At 51.1% G+C, this 20,629-nt stretch overlaps 6 protein-coding genes across 6 annotated transcripts; 2 read left to right on the forward strand and 4 right to left on the reverse strand.

Annotated features, from left to right (window-relative positions):
• Positions 1 to 2,253: 2,253 nt before the first annotated feature.
• GT037_008918 (uncharacterized protein) lies at positions 2,254 to 4,577 on the forward strand (the record flags this gene model as incomplete). The annotated part of the gene is made up of 3 exons (XM_038933965.1): positions 2,254 to 2,316; positions 2,369 to 2,729; positions 2,779 to 4,577. 3 exons carry the CDS (start codon positions 2,254 to 2,256, stop codon positions 4,575 to 4,577), a joined length of 2,223 nt encoding a protein of 740 aa, XP_038783310.1.
• Positions 4,578 to 6,043: 1,466 nt separating this feature from the next.
• GT037_008919 (magnesium transporter protein 1 precursor) lies at positions 6,044 to 7,100 on the reverse strand (the record flags this gene model as incomplete). Its single annotated transcript, XM_038933966.1, has 2 exons — positions 6,044 to 6,685; positions 6,750 to 7,100. The coding sequence occupies 2 exons, from the start codon at positions 7,098 to 7,100 to the stop codon at positions 6,044 to 6,046; spliced, it is 993 nt and encodes a 330-aa protein (XP_038783311.1).
• A 409-nt stretch (positions 7,101 to 7,509) lies between these two features.
• GT037_008920 (uncharacterized protein) lies at positions 7,510 to 10,570 on the forward strand (the record flags this gene model as incomplete). The annotated part of the gene is made up of 5 exons (XM_038933967.1): positions 7,510 to 7,560; positions 7,637 to 7,927; positions 7,980 to 9,572; positions 9,982 to 10,384; positions 10,437 to 10,570. Coding segments are annotated over 5 exons (2,472 nt in total), but the record flags the coding sequence as incomplete, so codon positions are not given.
• A 742-nt stretch (positions 10,571 to 11,312) lies between these two features.
• Positions 11,313 to 13,331, reverse strand: GT037_008921 (uncharacterized protein; the record flags this gene model as incomplete). The annotated part of the gene is made up of 3 exons (XM_038933968.1): positions 11,313 to 12,239; positions 12,291 to 12,816; positions 12,871 to 13,331. The coding sequence occupies 3 exons, from the start codon at positions 13,329 to 13,331 to the stop codon at positions 11,313 to 11,315; spliced, it is 1,914 nt and encodes a 637-aa protein (XP_038783313.1).
• A 715-nt stretch (positions 13,332 to 14,046) lies between these two features.
• On the reverse strand, positions 14,047 to 15,317 carry GT037_008922 (stomatin family protein; the record flags this gene model as incomplete). Its single annotated transcript, XM_038933969.1, has 3 exons — positions 14,047 to 14,222; positions 14,274 to 14,988; positions 15,039 to 15,317. 3 exons carry the CDS (start codon positions 15,315 to 15,317, stop codon positions 14,047 to 14,049), a joined length of 1,170 nt encoding a protein of 389 aa, XP_038783314.1.
• A 2,331-nt stretch (positions 15,318 to 17,648) lies between these two features.
• Positions 17,649 to 19,089, reverse strand: GT037_008923 (uncharacterized protein; the record flags this gene model as incomplete). The annotated part of the gene is made up of 3 exons (XM_038933970.1): positions 17,649 to 18,331; positions 18,384 to 19,002; positions 19,060 to 19,089. The coding sequence occupies 3 exons, from the start codon at positions 19,087 to 19,089 to the stop codon at positions 17,649 to 17,651; spliced, it is 1,332 nt and encodes a 443-aa protein (XP_038783315.1).
• Between the last annotated feature and the right edge of the window lie 1,540 nt (positions 19,090 to 20,629).

Below are 20,629 nucleotides of genomic sequence, written 5' to 3' on the forward strand. Positions count from 1 at the left end.
CCACAGCCACCGGGTAGCAGGGGTCATGACTGGACGTGCATATCACTCGGGAGCAATCGGAACGCCCATTGCCTTGACGGAATGCCGTAGGATTCTTCCATGGCCTTCAGTCGTCGTCCGTTCTGTGCAGATTTGTTTTTGCCGGTACTGCAGACCGAGCTGGCAAGTAGCCCGAACGCGTGGCAGCAACGGTATTTGTCTCTACCATACCGCTGTTTTCTTTTGTTCAACGACGGCCTTCCAAGGTTCGCATAGCCCAACACACGTCTTGTCAGGCATCGAGGCATTTTATTCCCGCTGTCACAGTCAATGCGCAGCGCCGCGTTGCAACAGCGTGCTTAATTATTAATCGTGTTGATCTTACGGGAGTCGTCTCGTGTCCTTTCGCCACAGCACTGTACACGAAGGGTACCTTGGATGCGTTACTCAGGTCAATAGCGCCGTGGACATTAGCCAGATCAACACCTCCGTCTGCTCTCGCGGGTCCGCACCGGCTCCATGGACGTACACCGCGACCCGACGAATTGCTAATCAGTATGAGCGGTGTGTCTTTGTACCGCACAACGGAGCCGCTGAGGGCAACTTTTTTTTACGCGGAATGTGCACCCCTGACTGTTCGCTAACGGACCGTTGGTAGCATGGTGCCAGGGGAAGCGCATGCAACATCCGATTGCTCTCGCCCCATGTCTGTGACAGGTCGGACTGTCTGTTTAAAATAACTCACTGTCCACAGGTAGCCGTGAGATCCGGTCCGGGTGTCGACATAATTCCATCTGATTCAGTTCACGTTTGACCACTCCTTCCATATATCGGAGGTCCCAGACTCTACACCTGCAGCTGCAGATGCGACTACAGTGGCTGGTGGATCACCCGCGTGGTGTGGGGAAAGCTTGATGGCTTGGGTAAGGCAGCCGCCTAGGGCTTCGCGCCCAGTTCCTACCATCTTCCGAGAATTGGGGCACGCGACTCCACAATCCACAGCACCACGGGTGGTTACGGACGACGAACTTTATTGCGTGCTATTACCCACATCCGACTTTCGCATTCAAGTCTCCGCTCACCATGGCTAATTCGCAAGCATCAACCATTGAACAAGTCACTATTATTAATTGATTGCCTCTCCTTACCGCAAAGCTGCGACTGTCATGCAGCTGTCAAGTCTCACCGTCTCTCTGACGCCTTGGCGGGCGAGTCAGTACAGTACATCTCAGATCTGGAAGCGCACGCTTGCATGAAGCTTTGTGGTCCGAGCAGACTAGCGTGGGTCGTAGTCTGTGGCACTCTCGGTCTATAATGTCTCATCGGAATCGGAGTCGGTGTTCGCTGCATCCTTCACGATCAATAGACCCAAATATCCAAGACCATGAGAGCGAATGACTTTGCACACAACAGTAACAGCCTCAGTTTTGGGCCCACCAGCGCGCCTATAGCTATCGACATCCTGTAAATCTCCTCTTCGACATGCCTATTCGGGAAGAGTAAACACTCATTCGATCGTTAAGAAAGCTATTGTAACAGCACCACAATTAATTCCAGCGAACAGCAGTCAGTCGAAGTTACCTACGTTGGACTTCTTCTGCAAACCTGCTTGTGTATTCTTAGATCCTTGGTAAAGCACACTGATGGTCTTCAGTTGGCGTCAAATGTCAACTATGACGCAGCGATATTCGGAGACGTCTCCGCGTGGCTGCGATAGATTCCTGAGCGTGTTGATAACCTGTTCACGACAATCTGAGTGCTTGGAGAAATATCGAAACAGCCAAGCCTACTACACGGAGCGCAACCCATTCATCTCATGAGGCTTTTGATCACTGCCTTTCTGCGTCTTCTCTTGACTACCTACGAATCCTGGAGCTAGGGAGTGACTTGCCTCGGCATCGCAGAGCACCCAGCCAACTTCGCATGCGAATATGAACACAATCATGGCAAATCGATATGTTGTATGCTTGTAGAGTCGATGCAGATGCAAACAACATGAGTCCATACACACCACGTGCTTCGAGAGTGATGCGCGAACCATAGGTTGGGGCATGACACCCGGCCATTCGTTCTTGGCGCATATGTGGGGCCGCGGATCGACGAGCGGCATGACGTGGGTCGTAGCTTCCCTCGTCATCCTGACCAACGCGTGGTTGGAGCCTGGAACCTTGGACAGCTTCAATAGCTTCAATGCGAGCTATACTCCAGCTCTCCCCACGTTTTACCAACCTCAATTTCTCTTTGCTCGGCGAATTAGTGACATAAATCATCGCAATGTCACTCTCATCATGTTTCGGGTCGCGCAAACGCGACGACCAACAGCCGTTGTTGCCACAGGTATGTTCACGCATTCAACCACAAAATGATGGTTGCTAACCGTAACGGATAGTATCGCGATGACACAACGCTTCAGCGTGAGGTGCATCAGAAGCTCCACTCGTACCAGATGTGGAGGGCGCTTACTATGGGTTTTATGCCATCCAACGAACAACTCATCATCAATCTGCGCAGCTTGCTATCTGCAGATATCCTGAATCCAGAGAATCCCGATCTGAGCGATTCAGGTCGTCTGCTAGTCAAGTTCACGAAACAATGGCTTCATCAATTCATCGACACGATGAATCACAAGAACAGCGAAGATCAGATTCAGGACTTTCTCTGGTACCTTTCCAAGGCTAGAATCTCTGTTGATGTCGGGGATATGGCGAGACGGACGACAAGGTCAAAGGCAAAGGCAGATGCTACTGCAGGTGCGTGCATACACATGTGTCCGACTATTACCCGCTAACGCGTCCACAGCATACCAGAGCCTCCAGACTGTCGGGTCTCTACTCCTCACCAACTCAGACTTCCGCCTTTTCCTCTCTGATCTCAACGTCGTCGGTCGCGAAGTCTTCCGAGACTCTGCCTTTACACTGTCGAATGTGGCGAAGAAAGCTGCAAAGAAGATCGAGCCCTCGCCAGCAGAGTACAAGGCCCTCAAAGAGCCAGGTGCCGATGAGAACCTCGCACATTCCGCCGAGGAGCTGAGTGGTGAGGTCACTGAGGTGGCTCAGGTTGTTGGAAATGGTGTGGCCAAGGTTGCTCACAGGGCAGACGTCAGCCTAGCAGAGAAGCTACAGGGCGACGAGGGTGAATCGCTCTTGTTCCGTCTGAAGAAGACGGTCACGAACCTGAGGCAGAAGAGGGACTACAACGACTCCGTATCTGTACTGGCACAGCTGCTGAAGCGCTACGCCATGGCATATTCTCGGACGGTTGAAGACGCCATGGGCACGCTCGAGGAGGACGTCGACACGAACCCAGCAATGGACAAAGCTGTCAAGAATTTCTGGACTTTCATAAGCTCCTTTGGCGATAAGCAAGAATGGAAGAAACTCGAGGATGCCTTCCACAAGGTCTTGGATCACTCTCGCAAGGACCCCGAATTTGAGGACTTACTCACCGACGTCGGCAATTCCCTCCAGAAGCTGCTTACCGACCCCGATTTCTTCGACCACGTCGACGAGAAGTTCCAGGAGCTCAGGAAGAAGGCCAAGGGTGTTGGAAGCGAGTCGTCGCTTCGCCAGGACGTTGATTTGTTCTTTGAGCAAGCTCAGCGAACCTTTATGGCTGTCACACAGGACGAGGACATTGCGAAGATGATCAAGACAACCATGAGGATCTGGAACATCCTGTCGCCCATGCACTCAGCCACCAACAGCGAATTGGTTCAGGACGCCATCAATGTGTTCGTTCCTCTGGCGGTTCAGGCCATCCAATATATTCCTATTCCTCGCCTCGAGGTCTCAACACCCGAAATCGACATGCTCTTGGAGAACTTGATCATCGAACCCGGAAAGACGGTCAACCACACCTCCTTCCTGCCTTTCCGTTTCAAAGTAGAAACCTACAACGACTTTGAATTGCGCAAGGCGCGCTTCCGCGTCGCATCAAAGGCCACATCCAAGTTCACCATCAAGATTGACGGTCTCTCTTTCCGTGCTGACGAAGTCGGCTTCCTCCTCCGCGCACACTCTGGTCTTCTCCGTCTCGCCGACGAGGGAATTGCATCCTTCCAGCTGGACGAGCGCGGCATCGACATCCACCTCGACGTCGAAGTCGGCAAGGAGAAGCTAGAACAAATACTCACCCTCAAGGCCGTACGTGTACATATCCACAAGCTCACGTACAAGCTGCGCAAATCCAAGTTCAGCATCCTCGGCTGGCTGTTCAAACCCCTCCTCCGCCCCATTGTCCGCAAAGTCATGGAGAGGCAGATGGCCAAGGGTATCGCAGATGGCATCCATGCTGCCAACCGCGAGCTCCTCTTTGCGCGCGAGCGATTAAGGGCGACGAGGATTTCTGATCCGGATGATCTCAAGACTTTTGTCAAGGCGGTCATCACGAGGCTCACGCCGGCTGATGATCCGGATGTGTATACGAGGGTGGGTGTCGAGGCGAACAAGAAGGGCGTGTTTGCGGGCAAGTATGCGCCCGGTAGTGTTGTTAAGCTTTGGGAAGAGGAGGGGAGGAGGGCCGAGGAGAGGATTGATGATTGGGATGAGGGGGGTTGGAGGAATGATGTTTTTGACTTGCATGCGCTGGCTATGGCTTAGGCGTGTTACATGTTTTCTTTCTTTCTTTTCCTTTCGGTATGACTGTTGAGCGTTAATGGGTATGTGGGGGTTTATGATGGGTATCTCTCTCTGGGCACAAAATGTTTTCATAGCGGGTCATGGTTATTGGGCTACTGGTTTGTTCTCGGTCATGGCATTTTCTGATGTAGTACAAATGTGACTGGTATGATTACGATCAAATGTGTACTTCCAGGGTTTGGTGTTGAGATTCCCTCATGGGCTAGCCGGCGCCCATAGTGGGCCGTTGAAAATGGATATGCACTGCAATTTCTAGCGCGAACGAGTAGTCAAGATTGTGGCTATGCAATGCAGTAAGATTGAGCTGCACTGCAATCTTTAGCGCGGACGAGCAGGTAGACCTGGACTATATGCATGAGTGAAAATGCGTGTGATTGGCGAAAACAGTCATGCCCCCCATACCATGAGAGTGCATTGCAATCTTTAGCGTGGACGAGGAGCTGATATCAAGACTGACCTTTGAATTCCCCACCAGATTGTTCGAACAGGAGGCCATGTTGATCAATGGAGAAGCCTAGAATACTGATCCTTGATAATGTGTCACATGTGAAGATTTGCTACTGCATTATCAGTGGAGTAGATGGTGTCAAGGTCTCCCACTATTACCACTTTGTCTGAGACTCTAATTCGATGAAAATGTGTGGCCTCATCAACTTAGTACATATCACCGAATAGCAGTGACTATACTGAGAAGACTACAGACTAAAAGTTGTACCGGCAGCGTATGAACGGCTGACTGTGGTATCGTGCGTAGCCGTGTATGGTATTTGGACTACGGGTCTGCGCTAAGGATCGTAGTGCAGACATACCTAGGTGGTGATTACCACTGTGTTAATCCTGTTGCACTGCAATCTTGAGCGTAGAAAAGAAGCTGGGATTGTGGCTGTGTATGCTGGGATGTAAACACTAGCTAGTTGCACTGCAATTTTTAGCGTCGACGAGTGCCCAAAGGTGGTGGAAGTATGTTAGATTGGTGAGGCGGTGCGGCGTCAAACATATGTTCAGATAAACTTTGACTTGGTAGCATCCAAGAATTCTTGATGTGATACACAATCATTTCCTTCGATGATATGCTTCTTTACCATCCACTGCTTGGGGCCTGTACTTCAAGCTAATATGGTTAAAGTCATCCTTCACCGTGGTCTAAAGGTACTGTATCGTTGGATCCGACAGCAGCTTAAGTACAGAGGTGTGAGATATATGATATCGGGGTTTGAATTGACATCTACTTCATGAACGCCCGCTTTCACAGCTTACTTTTTATCATACAAAGTGTACATCGAGCTCAAGCCGTGAGCTCAGACTTTTGAGACCATTGGAGTAATATCTCCTTGTAAACAGTAGGAGTTTCCAACCCTGTGTCATGGTCTCTTACTGATCGAGAGATCCTTACAACCCCTTCTCCTTCTTCACCCATCACCTTTCATCTAGAAAGGAGGCAGATAGAATGGGTATCCACCGTTCTTCAGCCTGAAGACACTTAGCAAGAAACTGTACATACCAAACAGCACGCCAGTCCACAAGAACACCGCAAAAGACTGCGCGCGCGCATCCTTAATCCTAGGAACCTTGATGGCAAGGGAAATAGCGGCGAAGGCGAGAACACCGTAGATGGCAGCAACAATCTGGCTCTCGAGACCATACTGGTTGCTGAAGCCACCAGCAAAATAGTTCATACCACCCTTGCCATCACCAACAACATACGGCGTCTTACGAATGTGGTTGAACATGTGGCCAGACGTGAAGAGCAAGACGGCAATAAGGGAGACAGCAGCCCAGAGATTACGGTTCTGCAGCAGGGGAACGAAGTAAGGCCATGCAACGGAGACAGCGGTGATGCCACCCAGAACAACGGTGGTGACGGTGATGATCTTGATCCAGTTGATGGGGCGCGAGACAGCAGGCTTGGGCAGTTCAGCAGGGACTTGTCGTGAGATCCAGGCGTGGATTTGTTCTGCGGTCTGGGGACCGGCAGTGAAGTCGAAGCGAACGGGTGAGGCATCTGGTTTTGCGTGGGTGCCGACAGTGGGGTGGAAGTAGAGGAGGACGGGGGCGGTTTGCAGCATCATCTTCGAAGAGTTAGTATGTCCATTCTACATTTAGATATATGGGAAGCAGAAAGGGTTGTCTTACCGACTGGAAAACGTTCTTGCCATCTACGAAATCCAAGGTTCCGAATACAAGTCTTGTCGCACCGTCCTTGTCACCTTTCATCCAACTCTTACCCAGCAAATCCCACTCTGGCTGGAAATCCCGACACAGCATGCAACCGAAACGCGGCTCCAAGGCGGTCAGCAGTATAGCAACGCCGTAGTCACGCGGAGACTTTGTCAATTGCGCATAGCTTGCATCGTCGAGCTTGAGCGGGTGGCCGATGGATAACGATTTGGCGCGGGCGTCATTGAAGCGGTCGCCGGTCGGTTTCTTGGCTGCGAGAGCTGTGAAGGGCAGCAGCGAGGCCGTGAGGAGGTTTAGCCACCGCATTGTGTTGTTGGGAAGCGGGTGGGATGGTTGGGGTTGCGGAGACTTGGTGGGTTGGACGGAAGCTCCAGAGCTTGGGAACGTGGCCTTGAGCGCTCGCCCGGAGATGCGGCGGCGTGCGTAATGGATGCCAAGGCGCAGGGGTATCGCGACATGGGCGTGGACCTTCACTCGGAACTGCAAACCTCCAAGTCGTTTGTCTCGGAGAATGCACTCGGTTTGTTAACCTTGATCCATCGCGTCGTTTTGTATTCATTCAGAGTCATTCTTTCACTGTTGTGTTGCTAGTTCGGTACAGGCGTCTGCTCTCTGTTTGTTTACTCAGTCGCGTCCTCCCAAGGCCCCACCAGATCAATCGCACATGCACACTACACCTACAGATACAGACACATCATTGAGCAGATATTATACCATGGTCGCGACTATGGAGGCAGATATAGATACCAACTACGAGATGAAAGATGTAAGTAAAAAGACTGCTGGACCCTGTTCGGCTGGTTTCTTCTTAGACATTCCACTAACCCTTTGTGTCCTCTCAGCTCCAGAACTCGCTGCGGAACGCGACTCTCGAACTTAGTCTCGAGCGGAGCAAGCACTCGGTCGAAGCGGTAGTCAAAGACGAGGAAATCCGGAAGTTGCGGGTCGCCCAGTGCCTCCTGCAAGACGACAACAGCGATCTCCACGAACAACTCGAAGACGAGCAGGCACGGTCTGATGAGCTAGAGGCATCCCTCGAAGAGGCCCTTGCGCAGTTGGACGAGCAACGAGCAGAGGCAGAGGCAGCGCAAAACACCATCCGCACCCAGGCGCGGGAAGTCGCCAATCTCAAGGTAAGCACGTCCAGCTTGCCGATCAATGCACTGCTTGCTTACACTCCATCAGGCCGAGCTCAAGGCTATGGAGAACGTCACATCCGACTCCAACAAGATCCTCTCCGACAAACTCGCCCTCTCCCGCGAAATCTCATCATTACGCCCTGAAGTCGAACACCTACGCGCCCAAGTCGAATCCAACACTGGCCTCCTTGCCGAGAAACTCGCGTTGCAACGCCAGATGGCGACGCTGCAAGTAGAGCTCGAGAACGAGAAACGGACTTCCGCCCGGACAATCGCCAAGCAGGGCAAGAAGATGGAGCAAGACGAAGACCTCCGAAACGAGCTAGAGGAAGCGCGCAACCAACTTGCAACCGAGAAGAAGGACCGGATGAAGGCCGAGGCAGGACTTACAAAGGCAGAGAAGGCTATGGAGAAGGTGCAGGCCGATCTGGAGTCACAACAACAGGCGACCGAAAGTCTGCAAGCCAAGGTTGAGAGCCTGTCTAAGAAGGAAGCCAGCAAGGCTGCTAAATACAGTGAGGCTCAAGATGCTGCGATTGAACAACTTCGCCAGGAACTGGAACAAGAAAAGGCTGCTCGTATTCAAGCAGAAAAGGCCAGCAAAAATGCTGCCACCCGCGACGCGGAGATTGAAGAGCTTCGACAGGAACTAGAGCAAGAGAAGCGCGAGCGTCAAAAGGCAGAGAAGACAGCGAAGAAAGCTTCACAGTCCTCGCAACAACCAGACGATCAAGCCGAAGCCACAAGGCGAGAACTAGAAGAGGAAAAGCGAGAGCGCAAGAAGCAAGAGAAGGAATACACCAAGACTCTAGCTGAGCTCCAAGGCAAGAACGCCGTCCTTGACGACAAACTTGGTGCCTTCCGTGAGAAGCTACGAACGACAAAGGAGAAGCTCAAGGAGAAGGAGGCCGAACTCGAGAGAGCAGATAGGGCACAAACTGCGCCACCAACCAAGAGCATGGCGCCTCCTGCCACCAAGCCCGCGAAGAATGCTCGGAAGCGCATGGCTGCTACGGCTGAACCAGAGACTATGCTAGGTACGCCTGGTGACGGATTTCCTGCGAAGAAGGCGAAGCGCGCCACTTCTGTCACAGCTGTTGGCGACACATCGACATTCTCTCTCACGCCCTTTTTGAACAAGACGTCTAGCATTGCACTTGGTAGTCCCATTGTCGAGGAGGAAGAGGATGACGAAGCTGAGCAAGAGGTCGAGGATTCGATGCAAGAACATGCCACACCAACGGCACCGCCCAAGAAAGCTCTCAAGCAACCAAAGCCTAAAGCCCTGGCTCCATCCGCGTCGAGCAAAGCGAATGCAAAACCCCGCAATAAGAAGAATGCCGCCGCCGCCACCGTCAACCCAGCTCTCGAAATAGTATCCGAAGAAACCGAAGACGCGCCTGAAAACGCAGCACCACAGAAAGTAGCAACCAAGGACTCGGATGGGCCCTCGAAGAAATCCAACAGCAAAATGATGAAGCCTCGCAAATCACTCATGTCCTTTGCCACTTTTACCGAAGAACCGGCTGCCGAAAAGAAGAAGAAGCGGAAATTGGGCGCTACGGCGGGCAAGACACTTTTCGATACCGAGGGCGAAGGGGACGATGCAGAGGATGCTGGTGTGCCCAGCTTGAAACCGGTGGGACTTAGTAAAGGCCTTTTTGCTGCGAGGGCGTTGAGTAAGAGTGGTGGTATGGGAAAACAGTCCAGGCCGATTAGTGGCGGGTTCAATATGATGAGTGAGGAGGCGTTTACGTTTAGTCCGTTGAAGAAGGATAGAAGGGGGGCTAGTATTTTGAAGTAGAGTGGTGTGAGGAGGGGAGTAGAAGTATAGTGAGTAGAGAGAGGGGTGCGGTTGGAGTGGAGGCACTGCGGTGGTGTACGATATTGCATTCGGTGTATATATGTTATGGAGTTTGACATTATTGGTGGATTTGCATTTGTTAGACTTTATTATATCGTGCACACGCACTTGGTCGCGAAAGACTGTCATTCTCTCACCCCTGATACTGAAGCAGGTGAAGGTAGACACTATTCGTGCGCGCTAGAGGCGAGGCGCCCATGGCCTCTATAAATCGACTCGTCTTGTAATCTCCAGACTTCTCTCCGCTATCTCGCCTCATACTCGCCCGTTTCCCCCAGGGATCAACACAGTATACCCGAAGATGGAGCTCGAATGTGAAGCAGACGAAGGACCAGTCTTCTTTTTCGAGAGCGACGAGAGCAATGGTTTCCTAAGCCAAGCATTCCTCAGCTCTATTGAACTCCACGACATTAAGTTCAATTGCAATGAGCAGTATTTCCAAACAGCCAAAGCAGGATTCTTCATCAGGGACAACTATGAGATTTTCAGAGCCGTAAGGAACGCGACGGATCCTAAAGAACAAAAGGCTCTAGGCAAGCACATTAAGGCCAACGACGCCTCCTGGGCGCAGCATTGGGTGAAGATATGTGAGTTGTGGAAACACTAGGTCTGGTATAGGCGACTAATCGATAGCGGCAGTGGCATATCGAGTTATCAGGGTTGCAGCCCGTCTGAAGTTCACAGTATCAGAACATGCACCCATGCCTGCGCAGAAGCTCATCGCTACGGGACATCGAGAGCTTGTCATGGCAGATCCAGATGATGCGTTCTTGGGTATTGGGTTGGACAGGGTATCAGCAGCCGCACATATTGGGCCTTGGCCTGGAAGAAATTTGCTAGGGGAAGCGCTGATGGAGGTGAGGTTGAGTTTGAGCGTGAAGGCAAGCTTGCGGGAAGAGAGGAAGGTGTTTTCGATGGCGAGGTTTCGGGTGACTTGCCCTACAACATCTTCTTCTGATGTCGCAGCAGCAGAAGAGACGGAGTAGTTCGAGCTAGTGAACAACCTGGAAAGAGGCACGTTGCGAAGTGGGGTGGAGGATGATGAATGTCCCGGATTAGTACCTAGGTAGTGTGAGTAAAATAGGTGAAAATGCTAGAGTGCAAGTGAAAAGCGTTTTTCTTTCTTAGCAAGTCATGCTCTAGAAAGCACACGGCTACGTGCAGCTAAAAGTCAAGCGATCAAGTTATTAGATGCGGCGATTCTAACGTCATACGCTGGATATGTGTGACAATCGTGTTCATGTCGATGCGTTCTCGAGTGCGTAAAACTGCCATTGCACGTTGCGATGGGATCATGCCCATCAGCCACTATCTAACAATAACAGTCTGCACGTCAACTGCATACTCCCAGAACACGTTCGTCACACCACAGATGAGAAAGTACCTGAGAAGACTTCTCGTCACTACTTAGCTTAGTGGTTGACGTCACGATGCAAGGAACATTCTTCGCGTATTCAAAACGACTAAAACAATTCATGTTATTTTGAGTTTCTAAGCTGACAGCTTACAAACTCTTCACCAGTTCCATGTTCCTGGCATTCGGCTTCGTGGTTGTTTTTGGCCCAAACGGGCGCGCTCTTTGCGTTCTTTGGCAGCTGTGCGACGGTTGAAACGCGAGATACGACAGCCCCAGTTCTCCAGGTGCTGTGCGTACACATATTTCAACTCAGCCAATGGCCAATCCGGTGGCCAACCCAATGTCCAAGTGGGTGTCCAGTCGGCCTCGATAGTCAAAGTGGGGTACTCAAAGAGCAGGCTATAGCCAGGTGCTTCGTGATCAAAAACCCGTTCGAAACCCAAAATCCATTTTTGCTCCCAGTCACGTTCGAATACAATCCTCTTTCTATCAAAACGTATACACTTCTCGAGACTCGCTAGCTCACTAGCGACACATATTTCAGGGTCTAATTGCAGACTGGTAAGCCATTGCAAAAACCCAGCACCGAGGATGTAGCTTTCCATGGCTGTTTGGCATCCTGAGAACAAAACTCCAAATATTCCACAACGCCCATATTGTATGTCACTGAGAATGTCTTTGTCCATCTGAACAATGGGGAACTGAAGTTCGTGATGTAAGCGATAGTCTATGTTGCCAACAATAGACCAAAACCGCCGGATCATCACCCGTTGATTACTTCGAAGACCTTCGCCGACAGATAGCTCAAAATTCTTTTGCCAAAGCCATTGAAACTCGTCGACTGTGAAAGAAGAAGAGCGGTCATTGCCCAAATGATAGCCATCTGATCTTTCGAGTGTGTCAACCAGATCCTCGTCGTCTAGAAAACATCGATATGTGTCGATCGCATTGGCGAAAGAGGACTGCAGAGAATAACAAAGCAATGCCAATGACAGAGGTGACCTATTGTTTGACGTGACTTCTGGCTTCACGCCGTATCCAAGGATTAGTCGACACATGTCCGGTCTATGGTATACAGCAGCATGCTTTATTGTCTGTTAGATGACTACCTCCAAGTGTCTACAAGTGCGACTCACATGAAGCAAAGAGTAATCTCCAGTAGTCCCTCGGGAGAAAGGATGAAGCGTGCCAGAGCTGATTCTTCTCTGGAGCTGTTCAACGCTTCCTTCCTCGATAATCTCAAATATCTCTTCATCGAACTCAATCACAGGATACGTTCTGAGGCTAGGAAAGATACTGCCGTACGGATGCTGCTGGGTGAAAGTCATGCCGAAGCCTAAGAACCTCCACATCGCAGAGACTTCATTAGCTGTCCAGAGTATGTCCCTCTTATAGCTTTTGACGTTGCCTCTCGAGTCCTCAATTCTCTGGTCCCGGTAACGTATGACTTTACGACGGTAGAATCCAAGTTTTTCAAAGACCGAGCGTACCAGTATTGTTTGTTGTGAATATCGGACAGGAGATGATGCAAACGAAGAGACGGTATCTAGAGCTTTGGCAGTAGGTCCTAGATTTGAACATTGTACAGAAGCTACAGGAGGACTGCTATTGCTCTTCAGCATCGTTTCTTGGTTTCGAAGCAATATGGGAAAGAGATTCATCCTATCAACGCATGATTAGTTCGCAAAGCTTGGAAAGTTCAAATCGGTGCCTTACACGATGCTGCTCTGATTTACTGAAAGGCTAGTATCAAGAAGATCGATGTCGTGTTGTATACGAGTCTCAAGGGTTGTGATTTCCTTTGTCTTCAATCCAAGTTTGATCTCGCTCTTGAGCCTAGCTGTGGACGAGCTGGACTGAGATTGCGGCAGACTGAGTTTCTTTACAATATCCACAAGCGGCTGTATAGAATCTTCGCAGCCTTGAAGACACTTGAAGATTGTCACCGAAGGTGCTGGGAAGTGCATTCCGGAGAGAGATGACTGTTGCTCCAGAACATTTTGCACATTCTCTAGCAACGCGTTAAGCAGCTCCAATTTGCCCACGAGTCGGTGCAACTCTTTCGACGCGCCTTTGACATCTTTTATGAACTCTCTTATGAGCGCGACGGACTGGATGAGTTGTATTGTCAGCGAAATCACGGCGATGCCGCTGGCAGCCCCTGAGAGGGCTTCCATCGGTAGCAACGTTGGGATATCCGCAAGCGAAGAGATAGAGTGGTAGCCGCAAGAGTGAAACGAGGAATAAGGTGGACAAACCGTTAATTTGATGCTAGGACAGGTAGTCTTCGCAGATGTAAGCGGAAAGCGGGGCTTAGCAATTCAGCCTCGTAGGTGCCTACTGCCAAAGCCAAGCGACGTGCTGACTCTGGATTGGTTACATGACATGCATGTAAAAGCTGACCGGTGAGAGCTTGATGTGGCGTTGGCAGAGAAGTAGGCGATCATCCAGTTACCTACCTAGGTAAGATGCTACGACGAAGTGTCCTGAAAGGGTACAAAACGGTTCCGCCACCATTCTCAACCTCACTACTGCCAAGAATCAAATAACACATTGTTCAAATATTTGTATAGTGGCATTATCATTATCATAAAACTGTCTATCAGAACAACAAGCGAGTGAACCGATAATGACTAACTACCAGGAAGAGGGTATCAAAACAATTGCAAAAGCCAAAGAAACTCCCTCGCGTCAATCCAGACTCGTCCATCATCTCATCCGTAGCAGTCGTATACCAAAACAAAAACAAGAATAGTAATAGAGATACAAAGAGGTAGCGGGTAAAAAGACACACAACCCTATACAGGAGTCTGAAGGCCTTCACCACATCTTCGAAAGCTCTTCGTAAGAGCCGTGGCGAGCTGCATCATGCAGAGTCTTCAAGCTGTTGCTTTACATGTTCTCGATAACATGCGAGTTGATAGCGCTCTGGAAGCCATGGCTGTTACCGCCGTACTCCTGTGCTGCGGAACTCTGGACACCCATCGGGTTGCTGGCGCCGTGGGAACTTGGGCCTTCGCCGTAGGAGTCGGCCTGAGCGAGGGCGCTTTGAACAGTTTGGTTTTGTGCTTTATCAAGTCAGTAAATGTTTCATATATAATGAGTAGAAAAAGACTAACCTGGTAGGAAGATGACTTTGCTGTTTGCACTCTTGGCCATGGCTTGCATGGCTTCGAGGTATCTGATCTGCATAGCTGGAGCGGAGGATAGAATATCGGCAGCTTGACGCATCAACTTGGCGGCCTCGACTTCGGCGCGTGCAGCAATGACCTTGGCTTCTCCGGTACGCTTGCTCTGCGCAGCCATGGAGAGCGAATCCTGAAGATCCTGGCTAAAGATGATGTCCTTGACAAGCATAGACTCGACCTCAACACCCCATCCGAGAGCCGTCTCCTCGATGATCTCACGGATCGACTGGGCAATCTCCTCACGACGCTCAATCACGTCCTGGAGCACACGCGCACCAACAACATGGCGAAGCGTCGTCTGCGTACGCTCAACGAGCGCCTGGCGGATGTTGGAAATGGAGAAAGCGGCCTTGTGAGGCGAAGTAATGCGGTAGTAGATGACAGATGTCAATTGCAAGGAGACGTTGTCCTTTGTCATGCAGACTTGCTTGGGGACTTCGACGATCTGGATCTTGATGTCGACTTGCACGAGTTGCTCGGATAGCGGGTTCACGTAAACGAGACCGGGATCGACAGCGCGAGCGAATCGACCGAATTTGGTGACAAGACCGACGTTTCCTTGGTTGACCGGCTTGTAGGGGTTGGGGCATACGACGCAGCATGGGATGGCACCAAGAGTACCGATGCAGCCACCTAGCGTGTTGATCTACTTGTGTGAGAATGGCACACATGATATAGGATGTCTGCTCAACTTACCATACCACCGTACCATCCATTCGTATCAGCATCGGCATCATCAGGCTGGATAACCCTCGCATAGCTGGGCTGAAGATCCTCTCGTCGGGGAGGTTGAACCTTGATAATCGGCTCATCATTACGCTGTGCCCCGTTGCTGCCATTGACAGGCGCCTTTCCGTTGATGTCGCTCATAGTCGCGGTAGCACGATGTTCGTTAGTTGTATTGTTATCGTGTAGAATAGGCCTCGATGAAGAAGATGTAGACTCGGCGATCGTAGAGGAATGCGTGTGTGACATTGTTTACAGGCGTCGGGGTGTAGTTGGCTTATATGCACCACGGCAACTGCACATTCACAGGACCATGCATCTTGTGAGCGGGGAAGCTAGCTTAGCTCGATCCCTGGCCCTTGTACGCTAGTGTCTGGCCACTTCTTGGGGCTGTGCCACGCTTCTGATCTCACCACCACAAGCAACGAGAAAGACAGTGTTGCTGACAGGAAGGGATGCGCATTCCATTATTACCTGATACAAGGCTTTCCAGGCGTCTCTATATCGAGCGACAGGTGATTTCACCTCCATTGATCGCATACATTCGCAGCGCGCATTTCTGAAGTTTATTGCGCAACATCATTCGAGAACTCACGTCACACACAAAACACCATGTCCAAGGCCTCCCGCACTCGGCTAAGTCGGGACCCAAGCCCAGTACACACCCTACCGGTCTACTCGTGACGTGCAAATCACCCTCAAGGCACACTCGATATATGTAAACGGGCCATACAGAGCGCATGCCCAAGATGTCCGACGTCAGCGATTTGGCCGTTCGATAAGCCAACCAATTCAGCCATCTCGGCAATATCACGCGCCTCATGGATCGGGCAACGTGTGCGTCCCTCCGGGGATAGGATTCAGCCCTGTAGGTGGATTTTTGTGGCGAATGCTCGGCTGCGGATGTGGCCAATACGGGTTGGTTCGAAAGGCCTTAACGAGGCTGGTGAGTTGGTGCTTTTCCGATGTGAGTTATTTCCGACGTGTAAGCGCGATGGCACGGAAACATTGTGAGGCATCGCGGTCGGGAGTTGATGCATGCTATTTGTTCTTCACGGCGCAGTCGCAGACTGTTCCTTCTGTCTTTTGTGCGGCTTCGTTGTGTAAACCGCCCAGCTGTCTATACTGCAAGCGAGGCGCCACGGCGGTACTGCATACTCGGCGTATGTCCTCGGCGCATGTTGTCTTCGCATTCCATACGTTTATACTCCGGTCCGCACCGGTCAATGTATCGCTCGTGAGGTATTTGGCTGCGCCATTATATCGCTGGCAGCCATCGTTAAACCCCGCGTATTCCCTATCGTCGCGTGAAATCTCTTTGCAGTCCGCCGGTGAGCATCAATTCCCTCATCGCGCAAAAGGTATTGGTGACCAAGCGATGCACAGCCCATTTAGGCCCTCAATCAGACAGTGTCTCTTTGACATTATTCTGACTCTATTGGACCCATCGCAAAACAGTTGCCCCAGGGCAAAACCTTGTTGTTGGTCTATTTTGTGGTCGTGTCTTTGCTCGCCCTGAAGAGGCACAGTTAACATGGCCTATATATACTGTTCGACTACCACGCCACATCCCCGTGCCATGGTCCTGTTACCGCGCCACACATGGCTTTCCAGGTACTTAAGCGCCGATGGGTCATTTATCTGGCCTACTTGAAGACCTTCTTAGCGCAACGACTCGACCTGTGGAACTCGGATGTGACTTCGATTTACCGCATACAGCTAGAAGTCGCTCAGAGTAATGCCTTCTTATAAGGTACCAAAGAGGTATTCACAGAATATCAGCAAGGCGACAGCGGAATAGACAGGGTGACGTATCTGGTATGTCGAACCACAGATACATCTACCATCACCCTACACACCCCTTGTCGTCGCCAAACCCCATGCCTCTCCGCTCGAAGTATGTCTCCCAAGGGTTGAAGCATGACACGCCCCAACTAACCCCTTCGGCGCCAACACAAAAACGCACTAGCGCCAACTACCAAGTATACATAAACTTTCTCTCTGACACTTCTCTTCTTCTTCAAATCACTTCCACAGTGATGTAGAAGATGGAAAACGCAGAGTTGTTTTTATGGACCAAAGCTGCCATATATTTTGGACATGGCTCGACTGAGACTTGGGTTGCTTTCGATTCAAACAACTCGACATTAACGATAGGAGGCGGATACTACGTGGTTCTGATTCCAAAAGCATAAGGAAGAACCATCATGTGGCGAATACCGAGCGATTTCGAACATCTTAAGAAGAGGCCCTCGAGTGGCGTGTCGAGTCCAAAAATGAGATTTCATGTGTTCATTTCATCTACGAAAGTATTTGTCTTACTCCTCGACCCTTTAAAAAAATCCAATCCTCTCACAAGACATGCATGTCCTCTTTATACTCCAAAACGTCCAAGATGGCATACCATGGTCGCTCGCTCAAAAAACACAACACATGCAATATGGAAGATGCATTTGGAGACATATGAGATGATATGAAACTAAGGGAAAAAACATCGGATATAGTGATAGGAGGAGACGGCTCCAGCTCCGAAAGTGGTCAACAAGAATGAAGTGAAGAAAGAATAGCAGGGTGTCTGCTTTATGAAGGGAGGACGCTCTTGTCAGTCGTGGTGTTCCCATTCCCTAGTATCGGGCGGCTTTCCTTTTGTTGTGGCTCGCCATATGCCCATTTCGTGGCTGCGTTGACCATGGTCGCGAATATTGGGTCAACGTGCTTAACCCAGAGTGCTGCACTCCGGTAAAGGATGTAGTAGAAGACCGCAATCGCAATGAGGATATGTGTCGTCGATCCACGCTGGAGGTCCTGTTGCTCTCCCTTTTCGTTCTTGGGCGGGTTCATTGCGGAAGGTAGGTAGATCATCCAGGTAAGCACAGACTTGATGAATGTGTTGTGCAGCAAGTACACCGGGAAACTGACGCGACCGAGGAAGTTAAAAACAGGTGATGTGAGGAGTTTACGGGCGTTTCGCGAGAAGAAGATTCCGAGGAGGACGAAGGCAGCGCCGAGGTGGTCCCAGTATCGTCGGATATCCGTCTTATCGGCTGTCAGACTGTGCATGATTGTCGCCATTGTGTGCGACCAGCGTGTGTTGTTGGCCGAATCTTGAGGGAATCCCGCCATGAACATGCCACAGATTATCATAAGTGCGGGGATGGGTGCGGGTAGGACAGAAGGAGCGGCGTCTTTGTAGTGGTTGTGTAACTCGGCTACGAACATGCCTGTGACGATGTTGAGGCCTTTGATGGAGCCAACTGTAAGGTCTACTATGGTTAGCAACTGCGCTGCTCTCCAACCAGTTCCGAATATACACACCTTTGCCAACCTGCCAGAAGTAGGCGTACATAACTCCATACACAATGAAACGTGCTTTTGGTCGGACCAGAATCGTAGCAAGCATGGTTGTGTAGACCAAGAACGCGCCCTCCAAGAACAAATGCAGTGTCCATTGTGTGCCATCGTACTCGTCCCAGCCAGTTGTCCAAGTCTCAGTTTGCGCCCTGAAGAGCGACTTGAAGGCCATCCACAACGTAGGCTCCTGTCGGTGCCAACCCTGCCGTATCCACTGCGCATCGACATGCTTGGTCATATGGTATGCGTTCGTATTCGCCATGAACCACGTAACGATTGTCGCAGCCATGGTGGGAAGAATCAGCCTTCCTGAGCGCGCGAGCGCACTTCGTGCAATGCCGTGGAAGGCCGCATCATGGTTTCCCTGACGCGACTTGCCAATAGGTCCAATTGAGTTGACGTATCCGGTTACGAGGAAGAATAAGGCTACGGCGCTACGGCCTCCGACGGCGAGACGGAAGAAGGGTAGTTGGAAGAGGTGCGGCGCGGTTTTGGCATCTTGGGCGGGCTGGTGTAGCCATGGTACAAAGGCAGTACATAGGTGACCGCATACCACCATGAAGGAGGCGACACCTCTCAGGCCCTGTAGGACAGACTGTCAGCCCCAAGTCTCACAGGTGTGGCAGCGAGTACGACTTACATCTATCCAGTTGGCGTCGCGAGGAGGCATTGTGCGAATATGGAAGGAGTGTGCAAAAAGCCAAAGAAAAGTCTACTATTCAAGGAATGTGAGGATCTAAGAACTATGTTGTGTGACCAGGCGCATCGCCGTGGCTTGGAATGGCTTGCTGATGCAGTGCCCAGGTGGCTTCGTATTCCGATGGTGCCGAATTCCGACAAAGACGGGTACCAAGAAAGCAAAGAAAGACGGCGCTCGTAATGATGAATCGCCTGCAGCAAAGAGGCCAAGGTCGACAACGGCAAAGAGGGGAGCAGAAGGACAGAAGGCAAGTGTAAATGTAAACCCGCACTTAGTCCATGGGCTTGACGACCCTGGCCCTACCGGTGGGGGCTACATCTTTTCAGGAACGCGCGCCCTGCAGATAGACGCGGCTCACTGGGCAGATGGCGGACGCTTGGATAATGCCAAGAGAGGCTATCGGGAAGGTCACTTTAGCACTCTCCCTGCCCATGCCTTCAGTGGTTTGCGGGCGCGGCAAAACACCCCAGGAAATGCTTGAATGTAATGGCAGGACTCTACCAAGCAGATCACTCCTGAGCCACTACGAGGTTGGTGCTTATGTCGCGTGCCCGGGCAGATGAAGCATCAAGAGAAACGGTGCATTCTGCGCTAAGAGACTCCGAGGCTGCTCCTCTGGCCTTTACCACAACTCCATCGCGTAGCGCTCTCCTGACCATGGTTCCCTAAAACTGAAATTCCCCGCACCCTCGGGTGGTGGTGTCACAGCCATTACGGCTAGACTTGGCGGATCTTAATGTCCCTCGGAACCAGTTCCTCTCTAAAACTACAACATCAGCATCAGCCTGTAGTCACGAACCATGATACGGGGCATCACGAATAGCCGTAATCGTTACGCCCGTGTAGTCGGATCACGATACCGAAAAGACGATTCATCGCCGCATACAGGCGTCGCACTAGCTTACGCCTCGTAGAATCAAGCACGCGGAAGAACGTCTCGCGGTCTTGGCACGCTGACGTGGAGGGCCGCTTTAACCGAGACAGCGCCCCCTGAGCCAAGTCAGGGGTTGCCGAAACTCATGGTAATTTGCTAGATCATGAGTTTGCGATAGAGTGGCGTTTCAAAATGGGCGGTAACAAAAGTCTTGTGCACCGTGGCATTCGGAACGTCGCCAATGCTTGATTGCATATGGTGTCGTTGCGCGTCTGGGGTAGAACGGTAGAACCATCTGGGCAAGGGTTCTCGAAAGAACCTACGCAATCAGGAAGAACACATTTCCACTACCACGTCTCGTCGAACTCGAGGGTTACTAATCCTGACTCAGGATTCGAGATACGCCTTCAGCGCCATTGTCATTTTACTCCGCCCGCCTTGCCCATCGTAGCACGCGGCAGCTGCTCAAACCCACTACTGAGGATTTTAGGTAGCGTGCTCGCAGTCGCTGGCGTTACCTTCGCGCATGATGCCTCAATCTAGAAACCCGGAGCGTTCTCAGGAGTAATAACATTGTCATTGGCCTGGTACAATCCGGTTAGCAGAGGCCGTGATGCATGGTTGCGATCCCCGGGG

The sequence above is a fragment of the Alternaria burnsii genome (assembly GCF_013036055.1).
Source record: "Alternaria burnsii strain CBS107.38 chromosome Unknown 697, whole genome shotgun sequence".
NCBI lineage: Eukaryota > Fungi > Ascomycota > Dothideomycetes > Pleosporales > Pleosporaceae > Alternaria > Alternaria burnsii.